This window comes from Oncorhynchus clarkii, chromosome 33 (assembly GCF_045791955.1).
Source record: "Oncorhynchus clarkii lewisi isolate Uvic-CL-2024 chromosome 33, UVic_Ocla_1.0, whole genome shotgun sequence".
NCBI classification, from domain to species: domain Eukaryota; kingdom Metazoa; phylum Chordata; class Actinopteri; order Salmoniformes; family Salmonidae; genus Oncorhynchus; species Oncorhynchus clarkii.
In genome coordinates this window covers 2,518,302-2,545,438 of record NC_092179.1, presented here as the reverse complement: position 1 = coordinate 2,545,438, position 27,137 = coordinate 2,518,302, and the positions used below count along the sequence as shown (strand labels likewise).

Sequence of the window (27,137 nt, the reverse complement as noted above, 5' to 3'; positions counted from 1 at the left end):
ATCCACACACACAGCTGAACCATGATATTTGCATTGCTACTAAGTAAACCTCCAATTGGTCCCCACCATTCCACCCGCTAAAAGCCCTCCTCATCCCGAGCTGGGCCGTCATCCCAATGCCCGGCAGACCACCTCCGACCCCCCGCATCCCATAGCCCTGAACAGACTGGGATCCATCCTTGGAAAAGAGCACACAGTGCCATTTATCGAATTGAAGTAGATCAAATGCCAAATGTATTTCCATCGCCCTCACCTCGATTTGTATTATATATATATATATATATAGCTGTGAATTTGTCCCAAACATCTTTTACTCCTTCGCAACAGTTGTGGGATACACACATACACACACTCAACCCTTTCCCTACACACAAACTTAAACTCCCATTCTCAACAGTTGCACCATCCCAGAGCCCAACTCAGGAAAGGTCCTGATTTACCAATGCACTTACTGTTGCAGCTGCATGAGAAGGCCTGCAAGATCGCACAAAAAAAATGGGCAGAAATGTATTAACCATTGTCACATCCTAGATGATGGAGGTCAAATGTACACCTTTCCCTGAAACACCCACAATACGGTCACCCATATTGACCATATTCCCAAGCATCTCCATGCAGACTTTTGATTTTGTGCCACCAGGGTCACAATAATATACCCCCTCTCTGAATGTCCGAGTGTGACCCCCTCCCCATGGGTTACTGCAGCTAGTGTTGCCAGCACTGCCACTGCCTGGGTGGGGGCACCCCACCGGAATCCCCACCGGCTAGGTACAAGGTCGTCAAGGTTCTCATTAGCAGCTTTGAGAATTATCTTGTATAGTATGCTCTCCCTTTAGGGGGCTTTGGCTTTGCAGGACCAACCCTGCCAAGCAGGCTCAGAATCTTGAGGGGGCAGTGCTGCTCTTGGTCTCTGACTGCATTTTGGCTGCATACAGACCGCTTACAGCAGGCCCATAAAACAGTTAGGGACTTCTTCTTAGTATCTGGGTCGTTCAGGTGGGTGTCTAGGGTATAGGGTTGTGGACCGTACCATTAAATTAGGATCATAAATAAATAATTAGATAACTTATTTAAAAAATGTAGTTCCCCATGATAGGACAATAAATCAAATGTATAATATATATATTTTTGAATTGTTCCACCATGATAGGACAATAAATAAATAAGACGCATAATTAATTATAAGTATATGCATCATCTGAACAACATTGAAAGCTCTCTCATACCCCGGCTCACAGCAATACATTGGTTCTGGGATATGCAACCATTTCATTACTCACTCAACTTTCCCAAACATAACAAATAAAATAAAAAATAAACACACCACACCATCCACACATACTGTGCCTTCTGTTTACATAGTTGTTATCTTCACCATGTTGAATTAGTGCTTGTGTGTTCCAATTAGTTATATGTGAAGATATACAAAAGCAAAAAAAAAAAAAAACACGTTCAAGTTTGATTTTGTACATAGCTTCGTGTGGGATATGAAGCGCTGTAAGGAGGAACTCTCTAACTACAGATTCACAAACTTTTTCTCCTGGATACTTGTAAGTACCATATTCTCTCTCATGGATCTAGTTTGTATGTCCAGTAAGGCTTCTCTCAGAACGGTGTTCTCGTTTAATATCATTCACTTCGGTTTCAATCTTATTGACTGTCCCTTTTAGCTTGTTTGTTTCTTTCTCCAATGTCGCAGCTTTTTCATCACTCATCTCGAGGCTGGCCTTCAAGTCTTTTACATCCTTACTAACTAATTCAAGTATACCCAGTTTGTCATTTAATGATTTTAACAGATCGGTTTCGTCCTTTACCATTCCCGGTGGTGAAAATATTAAATCGTCTGTGTCTGTAGAAGAGTCAAGTTTTCGTTTTGGAATCGGTTCCCATGTTACTCCGTCATATTGGGTGTTGCTTGTTTTCGTAATATTTGTCGATAAATGTCTCTAGTCTTAAGATTTGTTTTGTGTTATTATCCAGATTGAAGGTTATCACCCACCAGATTGTGTAGTGCTAATATTGTAGTCTAACTTGCCGATATTGAATATTACGTTTTATCTTGAGGTGCTCTACATAACTTTGTTCAGTCATTTGTTTTGGAGGTGGACAAGTCCACTGGACTTCCTGTACGACCAGTGTGGTACACCTCAGTACTATCTTAGATGTGTTCTAAGATAATCCCCGTCTAGGGGCCTGTCTGCTCCTCACTGTTCTCATAGGGGAGTTTACAACTAGATTTGACTTATGCTCTGGCGGACTCGTATGGTGTTGTCCGTAGTCTCGACCCCCCCACCGGCCTCAATGAGGCTCATCATGGGTCTGGGCTACTATTCCCCCCTTTGAGTCTCGGTACCCCCCCCCCATCAACGGATGGTGTTGGTATCCGAGGTGCAAACGAAAAGTTTGTACCCTATGTACGAGTTGTCAGTGGCCGCGTTATTATGAGAATGGCTGTAACCTTTCAACCAAATCTCCTGGTGTTTGTGCTTCAAAAAGCTCAGTGGCTGTCGAGGCCGGTCAGTCACCACTGCGTCCGAGTGTGGCAACCTCTTCAGTACCTGCAAACTGAGACGAGGATATCGGTCTGTGATATCGCAAAGTGTTTCACTAGTAGGAGTCATCGGGTCAGTTGCTGGACTGACGCCATTAGTGTCATTGTAAGGGGTGACAGTCCGAACTGTCCGAAGGGCAAGAGAAATTCATCTCAACTACCGTATTGCATGACTGCAAGGAGGAGGGAAGTTGCTCAGAGACAGCTGACTCGAAATCATGGAAAGGATGGTCAATCAGATTAGCTGATGGAATGTGTCGAGATATCGTAATATCTCGTTGGATCGGATTCTGCACCAAGAGGTTTCTAAGCGTCTTTTTCCCAAGGGGTGCTTTTTAAAAAAAAAAAAATGTAAACTCTGTTTATTAAGTTTTGAACATACACACATACAGACAAGACAAAGCAATATAAATAATATACTCAACTAGAAAAAAAAAAATACAAATACAAATAAAAATACAAATAAAAAAATAGCTTTAAAGATACCATACTTTAGACAAGTTAAACACACCGGGCAGAAGGCTACAGAGGTTAAAGGGCAATCTATAGTACAGGGACAGAGCAAGCACCTCACCATTGTTCCTGTAAACAGTCAAGGGATAAGGGTGGAGAAATGCAACCACTCACAGACAGTCATGGCCACAGACCGACCATCCACTGGACAAAAAAAAATAAGTTTACAATGCTTTAAAATAAAAAAAATAAAATGATTATTCATGTAGGCGTGAACAAAATGTAAAAATAACTGGGAAAAACAAGCTCACACTTCAGTCTCTGCCTGGGCAAGATGAACAAGGCATCTGCGGACCACAATCAATAAGCACATGGATCTTAATCCCCCCCCAGCAAAAACACAGAGAGAGACTCCCCCAACCCTTAAGTCACAGACTTATTTTAGTATTAATTGGAATGCCATCAGAGGATGGACTGTTTAAAGTAAGACCGGAATGGAGACCAAGCCTCATCAAACAGTTTGGGGTTCCCACGTGAATTGAATTGAATTTTTTCTAGTTTCAGAGAGCACAACACATCCCTCACCCAATATTTATAAGATGGGGGAGCTGCCATCTTCCAGTTCTGTAGTATTAGCCGTCTAGCTAAAAGAGTTGTATAAGCAACAGTGTCCGACTGGATTCTTGATAGGGGGGTACCCATGGGCAGTACTCCAAAAAGGGCTGTAAGGGGAGACGGATCTATAACAGTGTCATATATATCAGAGAAACATTTAAATATTAATTCCCAAAAACCTGACAGTTTATGACAGCCCCAAAACATATGCAACAGTGTGGCTGGTTCCACCTTACATCTGACACAGGTAGGATCAAAATCAGAGAATATTCTTCCAAGTTTGGCCCCCGACCAGTGGATACGGTGAACCACCTTGAATTGAATGAGGCTGTGTCTAGTGCTAAAAGAGGACGAGTGCACCCTGTGCAGCACAGATTCCCAGGCGTCTTCCCCAAGTTCCTCCCCCAAATCCTTTTCCCATCGAGTCTTTAAAGGCACCAAAGAAGGGTTCTGTAAGTCATGAATGATTGCATATACATCTGAAATTGCGCCCCTAGGAAGCTTGTTCAGCTCCAAGATGCTCTCTATAGCTGTATTCGCAGGCCTATTGGGAAATCCAGGTGTATTAGCCCTGACAAAGTTTCTAGTCTGGAGATAGCGGAAAAAGTGGGATTGGGGGAGATTGAACTTTTCCTGCAGCTGAGAAAAAGAGGCAAATGTACCATCAAAGAATAATTGGGCTAGCGAGGAAAGGCCTAGTGAGTGCCAAATGCCAAAAGCCCCATCATTCAAAGATGGAGGAAATAAAATGTTCTGATTGGTTGGGCCTGATAGAGAAAAGCCTCGGAGGTTAAAGGCTAAACGGAACTGATTCCAAATTTTAAGAGACTGCTTTACAATTGGGTTGGCACACCTTTTGCCTAGGGACACTGGGAGAGACGAGCACAGCACAGAGGAAAGTGCTGCAGGTTTACACGATTCAGACTCCATCTGGACCCAGAGTGGTCTAGGGCCAGTAGGATCAGTCTGCAGCCAGTACAGAACGGCTCTAAAATTTGCAGCCCAGTAGTATGTCTGAAAATTTGGTAGAGCTAAACCCCCCAATGACCTAGGCTTCTGTAAATGTTTTCTACCAATCCGTGGTAACTTGCCATGCCAAATAAAATGCATGAATGTTTGATCCAGTGAAATAAAAAAAGATTTTGGAATAAAAATGGGTAAACATTGAAATAAATATAGAAACTTGGGCAACACATTCATTTTAATGACATTAACCCTTCCGATAAGAGAAAGGGGTAGCGAATTTCAAAAAGTAAAAGATTGTTTCAATCTGTCTGCTAGAGCAACAAAGTTTTCCTGAAACAAATTTGAATATTTCCTTGTCACTTTTACTCCCAAGTAAGTGAATTGATCCCGGACAATCCTAAACTGAGAACTTGTGAAAGAGCACTTTAAAGCAGCCTTGTTTACCGGAAAAAGCTCACTCTTGCCTAGATTCAGCTTGTACCCTGAGATTGATCCAAACTTTTTAAGAACAGATAGGGCACGTGGCAATGAGGTATCGGGATTGGAGATAAACAAAAGGAGGTCGTCAGCATATAGCGAGACTTTCTGCTCCCAGCCCGCCCTGATTATGCCTTGAATGGCATCATTAGAGCGTAGTGCAATGGCGAGATGCTCGATTGCCAAAGCAAACAACAAGGGGGAGAGTGGGCAACCCTGTCTGGATCCGCGGTGCAAGGGAAAATAGTCAGAGGACAAGTTATTAGTCCGTACCGAAGCCATGGGGGAAAAATAAAGAATCTTTATCCACGCAATGAATTTGGGGCCAAAGCCAAATCTATAAAGGGCAGCTGTTAGGTAATCCCACTCAACGCAGTCAACCGCTTTTTCGGCATCAAGTGAGACCACCACCTCCGGGTCCCCCGACGCTGGGGAGTACAGTATATTCATAAGGCGCCTAATATTGAAAAATAAATGCCTATTTCTCACAAAGCCAGTCTGGTCAGAGTGTATTACTTGGTGCAGCAAGCCTTCCATACGGATGGCTAAAAGCTTAGCTAGGATTTTGTAATCACAGTTTAAAAGCGAGATTGGGCGATAGGATCCACATTCCAGGGGATCTTTGTTTTTCTTTAGTAGTAATGAAATTGAAGCCTGATAAAGACTAGGCGGCAGCTTTGAAGTATTGAGGCACTCTGCAAATAGTCGGGACAAGAATGGGCAAAGCAGACCAGAAAACGTCCTGTAAAATTCGGTTGGAAAACCGTCCGGACCCGGTGATTTACCACTTTTCATTGCGGACACTGCTGTTACAATCTCCTCAAGCGTAAATTCTTCTTCTAGACAGTCATGGGAGTCTGTATCAATTGAAGGCATATTCAAGCCATTAAAGAAGGAGTCAATCAGCAAAGGGTCTTGAGGGGATTCAGAGGTGTATAGCGCAGAGTAAAATTGTTTAAATTGATCATTGATCTCTTTATGTATAACTGTGGTGGCACCAGACGGGGTCCTTATTTGTGGGATTAGCCGTGAGGCCTCAGATTTACGGATCTGATGTGCAAGGAGTTTACTGGCCTTGTCGCCTTGTTCATAGACTTTGTATCGAGCTCGCAAGAGTAACTGTTCAGCTTGCCTGGTAGAAAGCTCATCAAATTCAGATTGGAGTAGTTGGCGCTCTTTATGCAGATCAGAGGAAGGATCCATAGCATACTTCTCATCCAATGTGGCTATGGACTCACTCAGGTCCCGAAGTCGCTGGGAGCGAACTCTGTTTTGGTTGGCTGTATAAGAAATAATTTGGCCACGTAGGTATGCTTTGAGAGACTCCCATATGGTAGAGCAGGACATACCTGGTGTTGAATTAGTCTCTAGGAATAAGGCAATTTCAGAAGAAATGAAATTGACAAACTCCTTATCTGAGAGTAAAATGGGGTTGAGACGCCATTGATAACACCTAGGGGGTCGCTGGGGAAACTCTAGTTCAAGCACTAATGGTGAATGGTCAGAAATAACAATACTCTCGTAAGTACACTGACGAAGGTTAGGCAGAAGTTTTTTGTCCAAAAAGAAGTAATCAATCCGGGAGTATGTTTTATGAACATGAGAATAAAAGGAATACTGTCTATCTGTAGGATGTAGGAAACGCCAGGCCTCAAACATAGCATATTTCTGAAGAAAGGATTGAATAAGTAGGGCACATTTAGATGGGCCTGTATTTATTTGTGAGGACTTGTCCAGAACTGGGGACATTTTACAGTTGAAATCCCCCCCCTAAAATCAACAAATGAGAATCTAAATTGGGAATAGCAGACAGAAAGGAAGAAATGAAACTTGTGTCATCCCAATTGGGAGCATAAACACTAGCCAAAACAAGAGGGGTAGAAAACAGTTCACCAGTTACTATGACGTATCGTCCCTTAGGATCAGCAATAACCTCAGAAGCTACAAAGGGAGTAGCTTTATCAACCAGAATAGCAGCACCTCTTGATTTACTATGAAAGTTTGAGTGGAACACTTGACCAACCCAGTCCTTACGCATCCTAAAATGCTCACCAGTCCTCAAGTGAGTCTCTTGTAGAAATGCAATATTTGCATTCAAACCCTTTAAGTGCGTCAACACCCTCTTACGCTTCACCGGGTTGTTAACCCCGTTCGTATTCCAAGAAATGTACTTGATCGTATTATTTCGGCCCCTCTGGGCATTCCCGTTATTCAACCCTGTCATCAGAGCATAGAATGGAAAAGCAATGAGCGCCCAAAACCCATAGAATAACTTGTCCCAGAGTAATAATGTACGGTGGTAAATGTTTGGAAAAAGTACAGAAAAAAAAACTGAAAAAAAAACTAAAAAGACAGAATGACAACATTAGAACTGAACAATTCAACCTGCCCCCCCACCCCCTCCCCCCATCCCAGACAATACCTCCCCAAACGAGGTACAAGCCTAAATAGAACATGTTCTCTTCGCACAGTATGTCTGTGAGAGTGCGGTCTTAAACCTAAACCCACAGTCCCGCTCTTTAAAGTCGTGTTTTGTTAGTGGATCAAGCAGCAAAAAGAAAGATTTGTATGTATTTTTTCAAATAAAAAAAAGGCAAATCCCTTGTGCAAACGGAGTGACAAAAGCACCACTTGTAGATGTATATAATTGTATTCACCCGTCTTATAACAGGCATTGAGAGAGAAAATAAATAAAATGTATAAAGGCTCTCAGCCAAAAATCTAATTTGAAGTAAGGAAATCGTAGTTAGACAATCAAAAATAATAGTAATTATAATAGTAGTCTAGTTGAAGCTGAGACAGCTTACAACCAATACCAAAAAACTACGTGTGCGCAACGTTGAACGTTTGCTGGGCATAAATGACGCTCAAAACTTTTTAAATGAAAGTGAGGCTCCAGAAACCATGTAGCCTCAGGAGACATTTACTGTTTACTGGGTCAATGCAAACGGATGCAGTAAACAAATAACCAAAACTATTTTGAATCACTGAGACAATGTGTAAACAAACTAAATAGGTGAGCGAGATAAGGCACGCACACTAGATAATCAAAACATTAGATCACATCAAATAAGCCTGAATAGTTTCACCAGCTATACAAGACTAGCCTGTTATATCTAAACATAATTGTACCACAAGTGGGGTACTTACAATCCACACTGTGAGCATATTCAAGACTTCTTGATGTGACGTTGAATGTGAGCCATAGCCTCATCCGGAGATTCAAATGTGTGGTCTTTACCCTCATGAGATATCCATAAACGGGCCGGGAATCGCAGTCCATACTTCACACTTGGATGGTCCCGAAGTACTCGTTTGGCCTGTCCGAAAGCTGCGCGCTGCCTGGAAACAGTGGGGGAGTAGTCCTGGTAGATGGAGAAGCTCTGTCCTTGAAAGCTCAGAGTGGTATTGCGGGCTCGTCGGAGGATCTCCATCTTCTCATGAAAAAAGTGCACTCGAAGAATTATGTCACGGGGCCTCTCCCCATCCCGGGGCTTTGGGCGCAGCGACCGGTGGGCTCGATCAATCAGGGGCTTTTTATCTAAGGCAAGAACATCCTTCAGCAGCCCTGAAACGAAATCCGTGGCGCGATGCATTTCAGCGGACTCTGGGACTGATACAAGTCTCAGATTATTACGTCGAGAGAGTCCCTCTAAACTCACACAGCGCTCCCTCACCTTTTTCAAATCCGCAGCTAGGCGTTTAACTTCAGTCTCCAGGGATGTAGTTAAATCGGAGACATTAGTAGCGGAGGCCTCCAGTGCTGCAATCGTTGTAGTGTGTGACGCAGTTGTTGTTTTGAGTAATGTAATTGCCGGCACAGTCTTGTTCCGCAGGATGGTTAAATCTGCTTTTAAAGTATCAGAAACCTCCTGTATTCTGGCCTCAATCGTAGCAACCACCTGTGTTTTCATTTCAACTATCTCAGAGCGTAGTAGCCTGATAGCCTCGAGAATGTTCATTTCAGCGCCGCCAGGCCAAGCCGCGCCCCCGGGTAAAGTGTGCGTCCCCGGGCCCTCAGACTCAGGGGAGGGCGGTGATGAGAGCGGGTCTTGTAGGCCGGGTTTTCTCAAAGTCATACTCTTGGCCTTATGTTTGGTCGACATGCTGACATTCGGAAGCAAAGTAGTCTTGGTTTTTACGGAAAGGGATCACCAAATTAATATATAAACATAAATACGGTTCTGCTGCAGAATTCACATAAACTTTAAGAATACCACGGGAGCAAACGGAGAACACGTCAGTCACACATGGCGTCCCCTACCATCCCCCCTCAAGGGGTGCTTTTGACAGATACCCATTGTGAATGACTACGTTGCAGCTAGCGTTAGGGAAAGACAGTGTGGTCAGTGCAGAAGGCACTGTGGCCTGTGACCATACCTGGTTGGTTTCCAATCCATCAATGGGAGTAACTGATCCATCAAGTCTGCTCCAAGTAGCAGGGGTTCAGTTCCGAGGCTGGTAACATACACAGGGTGGTGAATGAGCGATACATCCTGGAAGAGTAGTTTCAGCATGACTCTCAATGTGAGAGGCGAGGTAGTCTGGGTGACCCCTCGAAGTGTAGTGTCGCATTGTTCCACTTTTAACCGACGTCTAGTTGGCTTCAAAGGCCTTTTGAGATCATCAAACAATGTTTGAGAGATGAGTGATATTGTCACACCGTAATCAATTAGCGCATGACAAGTTAAGCAGTCCTCTAGGACTGTTTCCAGGTATGGGCGTTTAGATTCGTGATTAGTGGACATATTCCCCACAAAGTGGAGTGGTCGTTCACAAGGACGTGATGTGCCATTTCTGTTCAAGGTGGAAGCAGATCGACCTTTCAGATTTTGTGTGGGCTTGGCTTTAATGAAGCGTTTACCCTTTTCTTTGCAACCTTCGTATCAGAGTCTATAGACAAAGCCCATGGGCCCGTTTCTTAATCAAGTGGGCCCTGGGTAGGGTCTGTGGGAGAAATTCAAATTTTAACATCATTGCTATGGGTGTGAATTCCCGCGGACCTGGTGTCCAGGTAATTCCCCATCTAGTCCTTGTGACTTATTTATTACCCTTTTCTCAAATGTTTCTTGCTTTAGTTTCACGTAGTGGAACTTCTGGAGAACATTGGTCTAAGTTTTGATCGTCCTTCAACCCTTTGTCACCCTTGTCCTCTGACACTGTGGGTTGGGTGCAGGAACGTAGTGAACAGGTCGATTGTAGTGGTAGTCATTTTGATGGTGACGTACTTTACAGTTATTTAGACCGTGGAGGTTATTGGAATCATGGTTTCGTGGTAGAAACTGCTGTTGTGCGTCATCTCTCAACGCTCCAATACCTGATAATGCACCCTCTAACTGGAGTGAGTGCTCCTGGTCAAACTTCAAAACTGAGTGGTCAGGGCTCTTAGCATTGTGAACTTTTGATGCCTCAAAAGCTGTGCTTGCAAGCTCTGAGTTGTAAGATAGGCAAGCCAATGTGGGCTGCAGAGCCCAAGTAGATAATGAATGTTTGGCAGAAACATTTGTTTGAATGGTAACAGCTCTTCCATTCCTGTTTCAGTGAGTAGGCCAAAGTAAGCTGAACGAAACCTATGATAGCTTGTAAATGTTTATTCCGTGCTTGTTTGACGGTGTTAGCCAGTGAGCTATCGTGTTTGCGAGTCACAGAACCACTGAATTCTAATTTCAAAGCTGTGGCAAGTTTAGCGTAGTCATTTAGCACGTGTTGCTGTTGTAGACGAATGAACTTTGTCACGTGTCTATTCGACGTTCGCTTCAACAGGTAAACCCTGTCAGAACCCGTATCATTCGGGTAGCCATCCAATGCGTCCTCTATGTCAGCTAGGAACGTCTCAGTATTGCTTGGCTGACCTGGAACGGGGTCAAAGGTGGGGAAATTCTTGACGAGTTTGTCAAGGTATTCCGCGTCAAGCATTCTGTGGGGAAATTGGGGCCGAAAGGCCTAGAGGAGAAGCCAAGCTTTGGCTTTGTTGGCCAAGAGGCGCCATATTACTCCCGAATGGCCAAGAGGAGGGACACATGAGGGAGGCGATGTCTGAAACCAATCGTCTTCACTCCTTTGAGTACCGGACTCCGGTTGCTTGTATGGATAGTCACGCTGTAGTGCGTGACTATTCTGGACTTCCTCCAGATGGTACCCAAGGGTGGTATTCTGCTGCATTGCAGAGTCCACTTGAGCGCTTAGAGTACTGCTTTTGGACACATGAGTGTCGCACTTGTTCCTTTCGGTCTCAAACTTATCTGTCATGGTTTGCAGATAGAGGTTTTGCGTACGATAATATTGCTTAGAAATCAATATTTCCATCTTCATCATCTGAGTTCTCTCAGCATTCATTTGGTCAGCGACTTCAATGTGTTCTGCTGATTTGTCATCCAACTTAGTCATTGTGTTCATTTAACTGATCGAATTTGGTCTGCAGAATTGAGTAGAACATTGTTACCTTGAGTAAAGTTCAACAAAACTGCCTGCATGCTATCAAATTGCGCGCTCCTGTTTGTAGATAACGCAACAGATTTATCTAGTTTGGAGTGGACTATACCTTATTTAGTTTTGGCTAAATAGAGTTGTTCCTGGAGACAACGATTTTGTTGGATAGTTTGTGCTCGTTCATCGTCATAAGTATTTGCAATTACTTTAAATTGTTCCGATTTCAAACGCAGTTCCTCGACTTGCAGAATGTTTTAATTTCCTGCTTTTGTCAATAGTTGCTCAGTTCTCTCCACCTGTCCCCTCATGTTAGCCATGTCTTGCACGTGCTTTAGCTGTGCACTGTGGTATTGGACCGATGCCAATCTTTGATGGCGATACATAAGTGCTAAAGTGGAGAGAACCATCACAAAGCCTGTGTTTGATGGTTGATTTGAGAGCGTTTCCAATTTCACAACAATTACCTTATACACACACAAGTGTAAAGGAATGAATAAGAATATGTACATGAAAATACAGTGGGGCAAAAAAGTATTTAGTCAGCCACCAATTGTGCAAGTTCCCCCACTTAAAAAGATGAGAGAGGCCGTCATAGGTACACTTCAACTATGACAGACAAAATGAGAACAAAAAATCCAGAAAATCACATTGTAGGATTTTTTATGAATTTATTTGCAAATGATGGTGGAAAATAAGTATTTGGTCAATAAAAAGTTGCTCAATACTTTGTTATATACCCTTTTGGCAATGACAGAGGTCAAATGTTTCAACAAACCAAGTGTAGACAATGCACTGTTTTGTTGGCCGCTTTGATGACGTCTGTTGCCTAAAGACGTCGAGAAAATACCATCAAATATAATGTGACATTCTGTACTGTTGCCTCATATGAGCATAAGCATACCTATGATCTCAAATCCAAAATGATGGAGTATAGAGACAAGTGTAAAGATTTAGAATCACTGTCCAAATAAATATTTAGGTGCCTTCAGGGCCTATGGGAAGACTACACACAAGGCTACACGGCCTCTTTGTTGACGGTGGGCCTCTGCTTCCTCCTGCATGCATTGCCTGACTCATTTCTGTCGGGAAGACGCCCCTACAGAGCACAAATGTTTTGAGAGTGAATTGTTTGTTGCAGAAAGAGAGTTGAGTTCAACAGGCTAGAGTATTTTGATACATTACATTTTTTGTATCCAGTGTATTTACCTATATAGGTATGTTATTGTGTCTTTTCCCTCTCCCTGTAAATTGTAATGTCACGTTCTGACCTTAGTTCCTTTGTTTTGTCTTTTGTTTTAGTATGGTCAGGGCGTGAGTTGGGTGGGTTGTCTATGTTAGTTTGTCTATGATTTTCTATTTCTGTGTTTGGCCTGGTATGGTTCTCAATCAGAGGCAGCTGTCAATCGTTGTCCTTGATTGAGAACCATATTTAGGTAGCCTGTTTTCCATTGTGTTTTGTGGGTGGTGATTTTCTGTTCTGTGTTTTGTTGCACTGTTCAGGACTGTTCGTTTGTCGTGTATTGTTTTCGTTTCAGTATTCATGCTTCATTAAATTATGGACACTTACCACGCTGCGTTTTGGTCCTCCGATCCTTCTCGCTACTCCTCAGAAGAGGAGGACGAGAACCATTACATGTAATCTCTGCAACACGAACTGAGTCGCTATGTTTCTTCTCATGGCTTCCTCGTTCAGCATTTTGTGCGCTGCAGGAGCTGTATTTACTGTGCTCTCTTCTGGAACAATGGGGAACCGGAGTTCTGAGGCAACAATTGTTTACTCGCGGAGGACTAGAGAAGTAGCTACTCTTAGTGAACAGATTTAGAACTTGCACAATCTACTTGGGAAAGCACCCCTGGAAATTGGAGCAAGACCGTCGCTTCTGGTGCATTTAGCGGATGGTACTGTCACCATTCCTGCTACCCAACCATGGAAGCACATTACCCATCATAGGTTAAATGGAGGTAGGCTACCTGTGGTGAGTAGGGCTTCTTTGGCGTTGGGAAGACCAACCAAAATCCAGTTGACGAACAGCTTCGTCTTCCTGGCTTTGTAGGTTCCAGCGTCATCATCCCCTATCCGGACTCCTTGCCAGGGGAATTCTGCCTCAGATCACCGAATCTCGAGTGTGCCTGACGCACCGGCTCCTCCGTCAGCTACAATGGGTTATGAGGCCAGCTTGAGGCGCAAAAAACTGCCGGACCTCTGCCATTTCACCAGCCAATATATTCGGCAGCTTTATGGTGAGAAACATCTTGGTTCCCGGTGCAAAACCTTGTGATATCCTGGGGCTCGAGTACAGGACATTACTAGGCTGATTCCTACCATTTTACACCAGACCATGGGGGTCTGTTGCTGTCGTAGTCCATGTGGGATCTAATGACATTAGGATGGCTAGAACTGATGGGATTTCAAAGAACTGATTGGAACTCTGAAAAACTTCCACAAGCATCCAATTATTTCAAGCCCAGTGCCATCACTGAATTGTGGCATGGAAAGAATCCAAATCTTCTTGGTGCCTAGACTGTCCTCGCCTTTCTAGGCTGCGCTGAAACATGGGCTTATTATCGCTCGTTCGAGTAATCCCAACCATAAATTATCAGCATTGTCATTATACTGCAAGCCCGCAACAGGTAACCCTCATTGACGCTTGTTTTAACCCACCCTCACTCGAGGCATAGGCCCAATGGTTCAGTTCTAAACAATTTTGTACCTATACCAATTCAAACCAATCAACAAGGGGTTACCTACTGATCATAGCATGCTTGTATTAAAGACTCCATTTGACTTTAAATCCTGCGGCTGCAGTCTTGGATTTGTTCATGTAAATGCCAGAAGTTTGATTTCAAATAAGGATTTTATTTAAATTCTGGCTTCTCAATTTAACATGAACATTTTCTAATTTCTGAGACTTGGTTTTGTAATTCTGTGCTGGACTCTGTCTCTGTCTAGTTATAATGTTTACAGATTGGACAGAATTAGCAGAGGCGCTGCCATATTTACAAAGGACAATTTAAATGTATCTGTATATCTTGCTACCTCAGTTTGATTGTCTTGTTTGAATGTGGGCCTTGGTTATAATAACCAGCTGACACTAGTAGGAGTGTATCACCCTCCCTCTGCTCCATCATGTGCTCTTAACAATCTGAATTGCTAAGTATGGTAATTCTGAACTATTAATTGGGCTCCCGAGTGGTGCAACGGTCTAAGGTACTGCATCTCCGTACTAGATGTGTTACTACAGACACCCTGGTTTGATTCCAGGCTGTATCACAACCATTCGTGATTGGGAGTCCAATAGGGCAGCGCACAATTGGCCCAGTGTCGTCTGGGTTTGGACGCTGTAGGCTGTCATTGTAAATAAGAATTTGTTCTTAACCGACTTGCCTACTGTAGTTAACTTTTATGCTGAAAGATAGTTTTAGCTCAGAGCAACTATCTTGTAGGTTATTGTCCTGCTGAAAGGTGAATTCATCTCCCAGTGTTTGGGTGAAAGCAGACTGAACCAGGTTTTCCTCTAGGATTTTTCCTGTGCTTAGCTCCATTCTGTTTATTTGTTTTAATCCAATCCTTAATGATTAAAAGCATACCTGTAACATGATGCAGCCACCCCCCTGCTTGGAAATATGGAGAGTATCATGACACAAGGTGAGATCCAGATGCAAACACAGGAGGCAGATGGTTGGAGTCTTGCAATATTAATTCATCCAAAAGGGTAAGGCAAGAGGATGGTCGTGGACAGGCAAAAGGAGTCCAAAAGGTACCGAAGGGCAGGCAGAATCAAGGTCTGGGCAGGCAGGATGAACTGGCTCACAGAGACAGAAAACACAGGGATAAATACACGGGGGGAAATAAGCGACACCTGGAGGGGGTGGAGACAATCACAAGAACAGGTGAAACAGATCAGGGCGTGACAACGTGATACTAAGTAATGTGTTGTGCTGGGTTTGCCCAAAACATAATGCTTTGTATTCAGGACAAAAAGTGAATTGCTTTGCCACATTTTTTGCTGTATTACTTTAGTGCCTTGTTGCAAACATGATGCATGTTTTGGAATATTTTGATTCTGTAGAAGCTTCCTTTTTCACTTCGTCAATTAGGCTAGTATTGTGGAGTATCTACAATGTTCTTGATCCATTCTCAGTTTTCTCCTGTCACAGTCATTAAACTCGGTAAATGTTTTAAAGTCACCATTGGCCTCATGGTAAAATTCCTGAGCGGTTTCCTTCCTCTCCGGCAACTGAGTTAGGAGGGTTGTAGTGACTGGGTGTATTAATACACCATCCAATGTGTAATTCATTTCTACACCATGCTTAAAGGGATATTCAATGTCTGCTTTTTCTTATTTTTATCCATCTACCAATAGGTGCACATCTTTCTGAGGCATTGGAAAACCTCCCTGGCCTTTGTTGTTGAATCTGTGTTTGAAAGTGACTGCTTAACTGAAAGACCTTACAATTAATTGTATGTGTGGGGTACAGAGATGAGGTAGTCATTCAACAATCATGTTAAACACTATTACTGCACATAGAGTGAGTCCATGCAACTTATTATGTGACTTGTTAAGGACATTTTTACTCATGAACTTATTTAGGCTTGCCATAACAAAGGGGTTTAATACTTATTGACTCGAGATATTTCAGCTTTTCATTTTTGTATTAATTTGTAAACATTTTGAAAAACATAATTCCACTTTGACATTATGGGGTATTGTGTGTGTGACACAGTGACACAACATCCCAATGTATTCCTTTTTAAATTCAGGTTGTAACACAACAAAATGTGTAAAAAAGTCAAGGGTTGTGAATACTTTCTGAAGGGACTGTATACACAATACACTACACTATAATTCCAAATGGTTACACATAGAGTGACTGTTTCCACTTTGTCCTATTGAATCACACTGGCTGGTGGAGGATGATGATGTAGCATTTACAGCCATATCCAGATTGATTTCAATTGATCCATTAATGATGTAAAAATATGGAATTTTACTGTTCAGCAGTTATCAAACTACAGTGCCTTGCAAAAGTATTCGGCCCCCTTGAACTTTGCGACCTTTTGCCACATTTCAGGCTTCAAACATAAAGATATAAAACTGTATTTTTTTTGTGAAGAATCAACAACAAGTGGGACACAATCACGAAGTGGAACGACATTTATTGGATATTTCAAACTTTTTTAACAAATCAAAAACTGAAAAATTGGGCGTGCAAAATTATTCAGCCCCCTTAAGTTAATACTTTGTAGCGCCACCTTTTGCTGCGATTACAGCTGTAAGTCGCTTGGGGTATGTCTCTATCAGTTTTGCACATCGAGAGACTGACATTTTTTCCCATTCCTCCTTGCAAAAAAGCTTGAGCTCAGTGAGGTTGGATGGAGAGCATTTGTGAACAGCAGTTTTCAGTTCTTTCCACAGATTCTCGATTGGATTCAGGTCTGGACTTTGACTTGGCCATTCTAACACCTGGATATGTTTATTTTTGAACCACTCCATTGTAGATTTTGCTTTATGTTTTGGATCATTGTCTTGTTGGAAGACAAATCTCCCAGTCTCAAGTCTTTTGCAGACTCCATCAGGTTTTCTTCCAGAATGGTCCTGTATTTGGCTTCATCCATCTTCCCATCAATTTTAACCATCTTCCCTGTCCCTGCTGAAGAAAAGCAGGCCCAAACCATGATGCTGCCACCACCATGTTTGACAGTGGGGATGGTGTGTTCAGCTGTGTTGCTTTTACGCCATACATAACGTTTTGCATTGTTGCCAAAAAGTTCAATTTTGGTTTCATCTGACCAGAGCACCTTCTTCCACATGTTTGGTGTGTCTCCCAGGTGGCTTGTGGCAAACTGTAAACAACACTTGTTATGGATATCTTTAAGAAATGGCTTTCTTCTTGCCACTCTTCCATAAAGGCCAGATTTGTGCAATATACGACTGATTGTTGTCCTATGGACAGAGTCTCCCACCTCAGCTGTAGATCTCTGCAGTTCATCCAGAGTGATCATGGGCCTCTTGGCTGCATCTCTGATCAGTCTTCTCCTTGTATGAGCTGAAAGTTTAGAGCGACGGCCAGGTCTTGGTAGATTTGCAGTGGTCTGATACTCCTTCCATTTCAATATTATCGCTTGCACAGTGCTCCTTGGGATGTTTAAAGCTTGGGAAATCTTTTTGTATCCAAATCTGGCTTTAAACTTCTTCACAACAGTATTTCAGACCTGCCTGGTGTGTTCCTTGTTCTTCATGATGCTCTCTGCGCTTTTAACGGACCTCTGAGACTATCACAGTGCAGGTGCATTTATACGGAGACTTGATTACACACAGGTGGTCTGTATTTATCATCATTAGTCATTTAGGTCAACATTGGATCATTCAGAGATCCTCACTGAACTTCTGGAGAGAGTTTGCTGCACTGAAAGTAAAGGGGCTGAATAATTTTGCACGCCCAATTTTTCAGTTTTTGATTTGTTAAAAAAGTTTGAAATATCCAATAAATGTCGTTCCACTTCATGATTGTGTCCCACTTGTTGTTGATTCTTCACAAAAAAATACAGTTTTATATCTTTATGTTTGAAGCCTGAAATGTGGCAAAAGGTCGCAAAGTTCAAGGGGGCCGAATACTTTCGCAAGGCACTGTATATACTTTAACTAGGCACTACTTTATTTTGCTTCAGTAGTTATCAGTTTTGAGAAGTTTGATTAAGTGATAGTTAATTGTATTGCTAACAATGTACAGGAAAATCATACCAAAAGTAATGTAAATATTGCATTTTGAAAAGCAGATACTTAGACTGAATATGTATCCAAATTTGAGGGATTTGGGGCAGTGAACAAGTGACTTTGAATATTTCGTTCTACTCAGTCAATACAAAATGTGCTTAGAGTTTTGAAAGATGAGCAGTTTTGATGATCTGTTTACATTTTTGTGCTTAGAGTTGTGAAAATGTACCAAAGGGATTGAAAAAACTGTAACATGTGAGTACTAATCAGTCACAACCATGTCATAACAGCTGACATAACGTGTCAAAACTTGTTATATTATGGACATAACACTGTCATGACACATATTTATACCTGTTGTGACATATACTGCGTTATTTTATGGCTGGTTATTAAACCTACATAAGAGAGTGCCAAAACCTACCACACAAGACAAAACATTCCATTACACCATAGCCTACATGTCAACAGTATGTTTGTTTTATTGTATTTTATTGACCCTTTTAAATTAGCATTGTAATTGCGCACACATTGATGTCAGACATGCACCTACCCAATGCTATGTTGCTGATGACTGGGATGAATGCAGGAGCAGATTTCAGGAGCAGGACAAGACACCCTCTTTTTGACTGATGACTGATATAAGGTCATGTACGTGATATGCCTATCTGGCTTATGTGGTTATGATGGTCATAATGCTTCATGACAATGTCATCAAGTGTATTTTCTTAATCCAAGTAAAGTGACACAGGATGGTCATAATGCTTCATGACAGTGTCACAAAGTGCATTTTCTACAAGTTATTTAAAATATGATTTAAAAAAAAAGAACATGACTGTAAAGAATTCATTACAACTACACTTTTTGGCAGGGAAAAACTAGTATGAATAAATGTGGGTTTTGAAACTCTTATGTAGTTGTCATAACCAGCCATAAAATAACGCAATATATGTCACAACAGGTGTAAATATATGGGGCCATGAGTGTTATAACCATATTATGACAGGTTATGTTAGCTGTTATGACATGGTTATGACCGCGAGCTTGACATTGGCAAGTCTTCATCCTGGTAAGGTTGTCAGTCGGACTACTGTCATCACCACTATAGATGGCAAGGAAATCAAACAAAATTCATATATAGCCATTTTCACTACACAAAAATATGAGCTGAAATAAAAGATCACAGAAATGTTCCTTATTTCTCTAAAGTTTTGTGCACACATTTGTTTACATCCTTGTTTGTGAGAATTGAGTGCCCCATGGTGGCGGTGGGTTAAGCTGTGGAGCTGTGGACAAGCTGTGGACAAGGAACACAATTGCATTTTATCAATGGTAATTTGAATGCACAAAAATACAGTGACAAGATTTTTACATGAATGAATTTATGTCAATTGACTGATTTGGGGATAATGTTATTTCAATTGTTGAAAAGGGGATAATGTTAGCCAATTTGTTAGCTAGGCCTACCTACCTTTTTGGATAAAAAGGTACATTTAGAAACTTTACTGTACATATAGAAACTGTACAAAGTTTCTACCGGTAGCTTGCAACATGAAAATGTTTAGCTAAAAGTATATCGACAAATGCAACCTTCAGCTGCTTGCCAGGCAGAGCCCACAAAGGATGGGAAATGAACCTAAACCACTCATTCTTTTCACGTATAGTTCACTTTTATAATACTCAAATATTAAATGAATGGTGGCCAATATTGAGAGATGAGGCTACCCTCATGTATCTGAAATTACATGAGCAATTGATGTTTACTGATCATGAAAGGCATGCAGTTATTTGCTCTACAACTTTGATGATAAAGCGCAATTGTTTTGCATGGAATGATTTGCCATTTTTTGTTCTGACTATGCTCTTCAAGAGGTGACGCTATACCAACCAAATAGTTAACATATATTTAACAATCCCTTGAAAACGGCACGCAGTTGTCAATGGTTCTGGGCGTCTCCTTGTCTCCCAGAAGCCAAATCGAACATTCTGTGAGGTAATGTGATGTTTTACTGATAATGACCTGCAGTGCATTCGGAAGTATTCAGACCCCTTGACTTTTTCCACATTTTGATGCGTTACAGCCTAATTAAATTGTTAAATGGTTTTTGTTCCTCAATCTACACAGAATACCCCATAATGACAATGCAAAAACAGGTTTATAGACTTTTAGCACATTTATTGCAATTAAAAAACTGAAATATCACTTTTACATAAGTTTTCAGATCCTTTACTCAGTATTTTGTTGAAGCACCTTTGGCAGCGATTGGGTCTTCTTGGGTACAAGCTTGCCACACCTGTATTTGGGGAGTTTCTTCCATTCTTCTCTGCAGATCCTTTCAAGCTCTGTCAGGTTGGAAGGGGAGCGTCGCTTCACAGCTATTTTCAGGTCTCTCCAGAGATGTTCGATCAGGTTCAAGTCCGGGCTCTGGCTTGGCCACTCAAGGACATTCAGAGACTTGTCCCGAAGCTACTCCTGCGTTGTCTTGGCTGTGTGCTTAGGGTTGTTGTCCTGTTGGAAGGTTAACCGTCGCCCCAGTCTGAGGTCCTGAGCACTCTGGAGCAGGTTTTCATCAAGGATCTTTCTGTACTTTGCTCCGTTCATCTTTCCCTCAGTCTTAACAAGCGTCCCAGTCCCTGCCACTGAAACTCATCCCCACAACATGATGCTGCCAGCACAATGATTCATCATAGGGATGGTGCCAGGTTTCCTCCAGGCGTTAGCATGTCTGGGAGCTGTACGTATAATTCCTTCGACCTCATAGCTTGGTTTTCCTTTGAAAACCATAGCTTGGTTTTTTCAATATAGCCAGGTGTGTGCCTTTCCAAATCTTGTCCAATCAATTGAATTTACCACAGGTTGTACCACAGGTTGTAGAAACATCAGTTGTAGAAACATCTCAAGGATTATCAACAGAAACAGGATGCACCTGAGCTCAATATCAAGTCTCATAGCAAAGGGTCTGAATACTTATGTAAATAAGGAATCGCTGTTTCTATTTAATACATTTGCAAAAATTTCTCAAAACCTGTTTTCACTTTGTCATTATAGAGTATTGTTTGTTGATTGTTGAGTATTTCTATTAATTTAATGTTAGAATAAGGCTGTAATGTAACAAAATGTTGAAAAACGGAAGGGGTCTGAATACTTTCCGAATTCACTGTATATTTGACTGTGATATGTGGTGGTCCCACCTAGTTATAAGATAAATGCACTAACTGTAAGTCACTCTGGATACCAGCGTCTGCTAAATTACAAACATGTTTATATTTTACATACAGATCCCATATTACTGCATTGAATCATTTTTTGTATATATATATATATATATATATATAAAAAATTGTCATTATATATTGCTGTCACAAAGGTATATTTTGTACAGTCATTTATAAGTAGTTATGTCACATTTGACTTCATAAAACCTAGCTGTGCTACTTTGTTCTCTGAAAGGGAGGCGGATATATAGCATTTTGCAACAAAACATTATTTTTTTTCTCTCTCTGAAATGAAACCATTTTTTTTGTAGATTTCAAACAAACAGACCAATCCCTTTCAGAATTTATTTAAACAATAAAAGCTAATATAACCAACATTTCAGAAAATGTATATTATAGCGTTTTGGAATTAAACTCTTCATACACATTTGACTAAAAAGCCTAATGACAATCCAAAATGTAATTTAAACTAGTAAAACTATTTGAAGATTACATTCATTTAGGTAGAGCATTTACCTAGCATTCATGAGTAATGACCTCTCAATGAATGTATTATAATCATTATACTAACTATGGTACCTATCAGCAATATTAATAACATAATGGATATAAAATGTAACTAGTACATTTTTGTTTTAGCTTTAGTCTAAGTCTTTTCAGGAAATTAACAAAATCCAACCCCAGGCTCTTTTCTGAGTTTTTTAAATTATTGCATAGGATGTTGTTTAGAGGTCACTCATTTATATCCATTTCAAGGACACTGTTTACATTTCTCCCTGTAAACGTACCAACTAAACAATCATTTGGTGTTAGACCAGTTTATTCTAGACTATATGCATTTCTTGTAAATTATCCTTCACCCTGCAATAGCATGCCGAGTAGCTGAGGCATTAAATTGAACTGAAATCCACTTTGCAAATGAAACGCCTAACAATAACCGGACTGTCACTGGGTTGAAACAATATAAGTACAATACATACAAAGAAATATACATTCTCGAGATGTCAACTATACCTATGCTAACATGAATTATACAGTACAGTTTACATTCATATAAATGAACAATTTGGGCTTTTCACTCTACTCTAAATGTGTACATGTGAGTCCCACTCTCTCCTTCTATGTAGTGTCCTCATGGAGAGGGGGAAGGCAAGATCTTGGGAGCAGGGGCGATCACTGGAGTTAGTTGAAAGCTGGGTTGCAAGCCCCCGACAAGATGGTCGGCGGGGCCCTCTTGCCCTTGAGGAGGGTAAGGGATAAGACGAAGAAACACAGGCTCATTACTCCAAGGATGATGATGCCTGAGATAAGTGCGCTGGTCACCGTGTTCATCCGAAACACTGGGCTGTTTAGTTGAGCTACAACAAACAAAAAAGACCAATGAAAGAAATAGGGGAGTTTATTATTATGAGAATAATGATAATGCCTGCTAAAATCTAAGAATAAAAGTAACGGGGACATTGCTATTTCAGTATTTCTTTAGAATTTCTTGCATCAAAAGTTGTTAAAGGAAGACTAGTCGCAACAATGTAAAAATCCTATTGGTATCTGTTAATGCGCGACGCTAAACAGAAATCCGAACAAGCTTACACATACTTTAACTCAACTTATTGCCATACTATTACAATGTTATTGACACTTATTTCTGCGCTGCAATGTTAAAGGGATAGTTCATTCAAATGACAAATATTGGTTTCTTTACTCTGTAAGCAGTCTATTGACAAGGTATGACAGCAATCCATTTTGGCTAGGTTTTGTTTACCCAAATGTGCATTTCATGTCCAAATCATATTTAAGTATGTAAAATATATTGTGTAGCGAAATCAAGTTACTTTAAGATGATTTGGACATGAAGTGCAAAAAATGCTAATATTCATTTTGGAAGGGAATCAGAAGGAACAAGAGTTTGGGTAGATTATCAGGAACTAAATATGAAGGGCTTACCTAGTTGTGAGTTGTTCATTGGAGTGTCATCTGTGGAACATAAAAAGGAAATTTAGGAGTACGCCACTTCTCTACATGTACCAGACCTGGGTCAAATACACATACAATTATTCAAGTGGTTTTTTATCTGTTATTTTACCAGGTAAATTGACTGAGAACATATTCTCATTTACAGCAACGACCTGGGGGATAGTTACAGGATGAATGAGCCAATTGTAAACTGGGGATTATTAGGTGACCGTGATGGTTTGAGGGCCAGATTGGGAATTTAGCCAGAACACCAGGGTTAACACCCCTACTCTTACGATAAGTGCCATGGGCTCTTTAATGACCTCAGAGAGTCAGGACACCCATTTAACATCCCCGTACACAGGGCAGTGTCCCCAATCACTGCCCTGGGGCATTGGGATATTATTTAGACCAGAGGAAAGAGTGCCTCCTACTGGCCCTCCAACACTACTTCCAGCAGCATCTGGTCTCCCATCCAGGGACTGACCAGGACCAACCCTGCCTAGCTCCAGAAGCAAGCCAGCAGTGGTATGCAGGGTGGTGTGCTGCTGGACCCAATGACTGCTTCATTGGGTCTGTGAAATTAAATCAAGCGCACATCAGGTATATGAAAGTATCTGATATAGACCTAAAATTAGGGGTGATTGGTGCTGACAGACATGGCAGCTCTGCTTCTAGCTCCTAAGCAACTTTGGTCACTTTAATAATGTTTACATCCCACTTTACTCCTTTCATATGTACAGTGGGGCAAAAAAGTATTTAGTCAGCCACCAATTGTGCAAGTTCTCCCACTTAAAAAGATGAGAGAGGCCTGTAATTTTCATCATAGGTGCACTTCAACTATGACAGACAAAATGAGAAAAAAAAATCCTACAAACAAGCAAGATTTCTGGCTCTCACAGACCTGTAACTTCTTCTTTAAGAGGATCCTCTGTCCTCCACTCGTTACCTGTATTAATGGCACCTGTTTGACCTTGTTATCAGTATAAAAGACACCTGTCCACAACCTCAAACAGTCACACTCCAAACTCCACTATGGCCAAGACCAAAGAGCTGTCAAAGGACACCAGAAACAAAATTGTAGACCTGCACCAGGCTGGGAAGACTGAATCTGCAATAGGTAAGCAGCTTGGTTTTAAGAAATCAACTGTGGGAGCAATTATTAGGCAATGGAAGACATACAAGACCACTGATAATCTCCCTCGATCTGGGGCTCCACGCAAGATCTCACCCCGTGGGGTCAAAATGATCACAAGAACAGTGAGCAAAAATCCCAGAACCACACGGGGGGACCTAGTGAATGACCTGCAGAGAGCTGGGACCAAAGTAACAAAGCCTACCATCAGTAACACACTACGCCGCCAGGGACTCAAATCCTGCAGTGCCATACGTGTCCCCCTGCTTAAGCCAGTACATGTCCAGGCCCGTCTGAAGTTTGCTAGAGTGCATTTGGATGATCCAGAAGAAGATTGGGAGAATGTCATATGGTCAGATGAAACCAAAATAGAACCTTTTGGTAAAAACTCAACTTGTCGTGTTTGGAGGACAAAGAATGCTGAGTTGCATCCAAAGAACACCATACCTACTGTGAAGCATGGGGATGGAAACATCATCATTTGGGGCTGTTTTTCTGCAAAGGGACCAGGACGCCTGATCCGTGTAAAGGAAAGAATGAATGGGGCCATGTATCGTGAGATTTTGAGTGAAAACCTCCTTCCATCAGCAAGGGCATTGAAGATGAAACGTTGCTGGGTCTTTCAGCATGACAATGATTCCAAACACACCGCCCGGGCAACGAAGGAGTGGCTTTGTAAGAAACATTTCAAGGTCCTGGAGTGGCCTAGCCAGTCTCCAGATCTCAACCCCATAGAAAATCTTTGGAGAGAGTTGAAAGTCCGTGTTGCCCAGCAACAGCCCTAAAACATCACTGCTCTAGAGGAGATCTGCATGGAGGAATGGGCCAAAATATCAGCAACAGTGTGTGAAAACCTTGTGAAGACTTACAGAAAACGTTTGATCTCTGTCATTGCCAACAAAGGGTATATAACAAAGTATTGAGATAAACTTTTGTTATTGACCAAATACTTATTTTCCACCATAATTTGCAAATAAATTCCTAACAAATCCTACAATGTGATTTTCTGGATTTTTTTTTCTCATTTTGTCTGTCATAGTTGAAGTGTACCTATGATGAAAATGACAGGCCTCTCTCATCTTTTTAAGCGGGAGAACTTGCACAATTGGTTGCTGACTAAATACTTTTTTGCCCCACTGTATATACTGTATTCTATTCTACTGTATTTTAGTCAATGCCACTCTGACATTGCTCATACAAATATTTATTCATTTCTTAACTCCATTATTTTACTTTTTGATTTGTGTGTATTGTTATGAATACACACAAGCTCGGAACACAATTATTTCGCTAGATCCGCAATAACATCTGCTAAATATGTGTATGTGAACAACAAAATGTGATCTGATTTTAATTAACTATACTATAACTATATATAACTTTTTATATATTTTATTTTATTTAACCAGGCAACATTTTTTTTAAAACTAGGCAAGTCAGTTATAACAAATTCTTATTTTCAATTTCTGCCTAGGAACAGTGAGTTAACTGCCTTTTTTCAATGGCAGAACAATAAACTTGCATGCATTGAAACTTAAGATCTGCACACATAACTCAGATTTTCACATAAATTGGTGTAAATGGGAGACAATTCAAGTTTAGTCTAAATACATCAGCAGGGCCTAGATATTAATCTGTTGCGCTGAAGATCGGCACCGTGGCGCGGTTGAAATTTAAAGGTAGTAACCTATTGAGGTGACATTTGCAGCGTTTACCGTAAATGCAGTCTCTGAATGTGGGAACATTGCCTATACATTTCAATCGCGCTTCAGCGTGGACCTTCAGCACTACTGACTGAATCAGTCAGTGTATATGCCGAAAAACGTGTCACGATTCCAAAGCTATACGATACTACAGAGAGCAAGTTAATTATCTCACATCTTGAAAAATATTTGCAATGTTGTACTTCTTGTTGATGAAATTCGTGCTAATGTTTTTTTTTTAGCTAGCTCCCAATAGACTCCCATTCACTCCTTGATAGATTGTGCTCCTTGTCCCAGAATCACCCAGAATGCACCGTGCGGCCCTTCAACAGAATGCACTCACTGTTACAAAATGTGATTGTTACTCAACAGGACAGTTAACCCACGCAGCCCTCAAACCAAGGCACGCTGCCTGCTAATTATCTATAAGCTTTCTCAACTTGTCAATTTGAATGTATTTTCTAGCAACAGTTTGAATTGAGGTGTGTTCCTCCTCATTAATTCACATAGAAGTAACCCATTTCACTGTGGGCGACAATTTATGTTTGAGGTATTACTGAGCAGGACAAACTTATCTCTACGATGAGAGCACTAACTTTTTACCCCCTGGCACATTTTCTATCTGTTGCCCGCATTGCCTCCACTACTAGTAATAACTTTGGACATGTGTGCGTTCCTATCAAAGTAAGTGCCTTATTACGCTATCATTATAGTTTTTATATATCGTGTTGTCGTTTCTACTGTAGCACACCGTATGTCTATATGGAGAATAATGTACTTACAGTTGTATTGACATGGTTTCAAGTACTGGTGATGTGTGTAAAATACTTTGAAGGTTGTACTGATTATGATGAGTTAATTAATTCTAAGCTAATTGCCAGCTACTTGTGGTGCAATGTTTGTTGACATCTTACAATGCATTC

At 41.3% G+C, this 27,137-nt stretch overlaps 1 protein-coding gene across 1 annotated transcript in view; it reads right to left on the bottom strand.

Moving 5' to 3' along the window:
- Positions 1-22,605: 22,605 nt before the first annotated feature.
- Positions 22,606-27,137, bottom strand: part of LOC139393201 (zona pellucida-like domain-containing protein 1) — a 43,644-nt gene continuing 39,112 nt past the window's right edge. The window contains exons 9-10 of the mRNA XM_071141636.1: positions 23,368-23,397; positions 22,606-22,781 (exon numbers count right to left, since the gene is read on the bottom strand). Of these exons, the coding sequence (XP_070997737.1) occupies positions 22,606-22,781; positions 23,368-23,397 (206 nt within the window). The remainder of the gene's footprint in view (positions 22,782-23,367; positions 23,398-27,137) is intronic.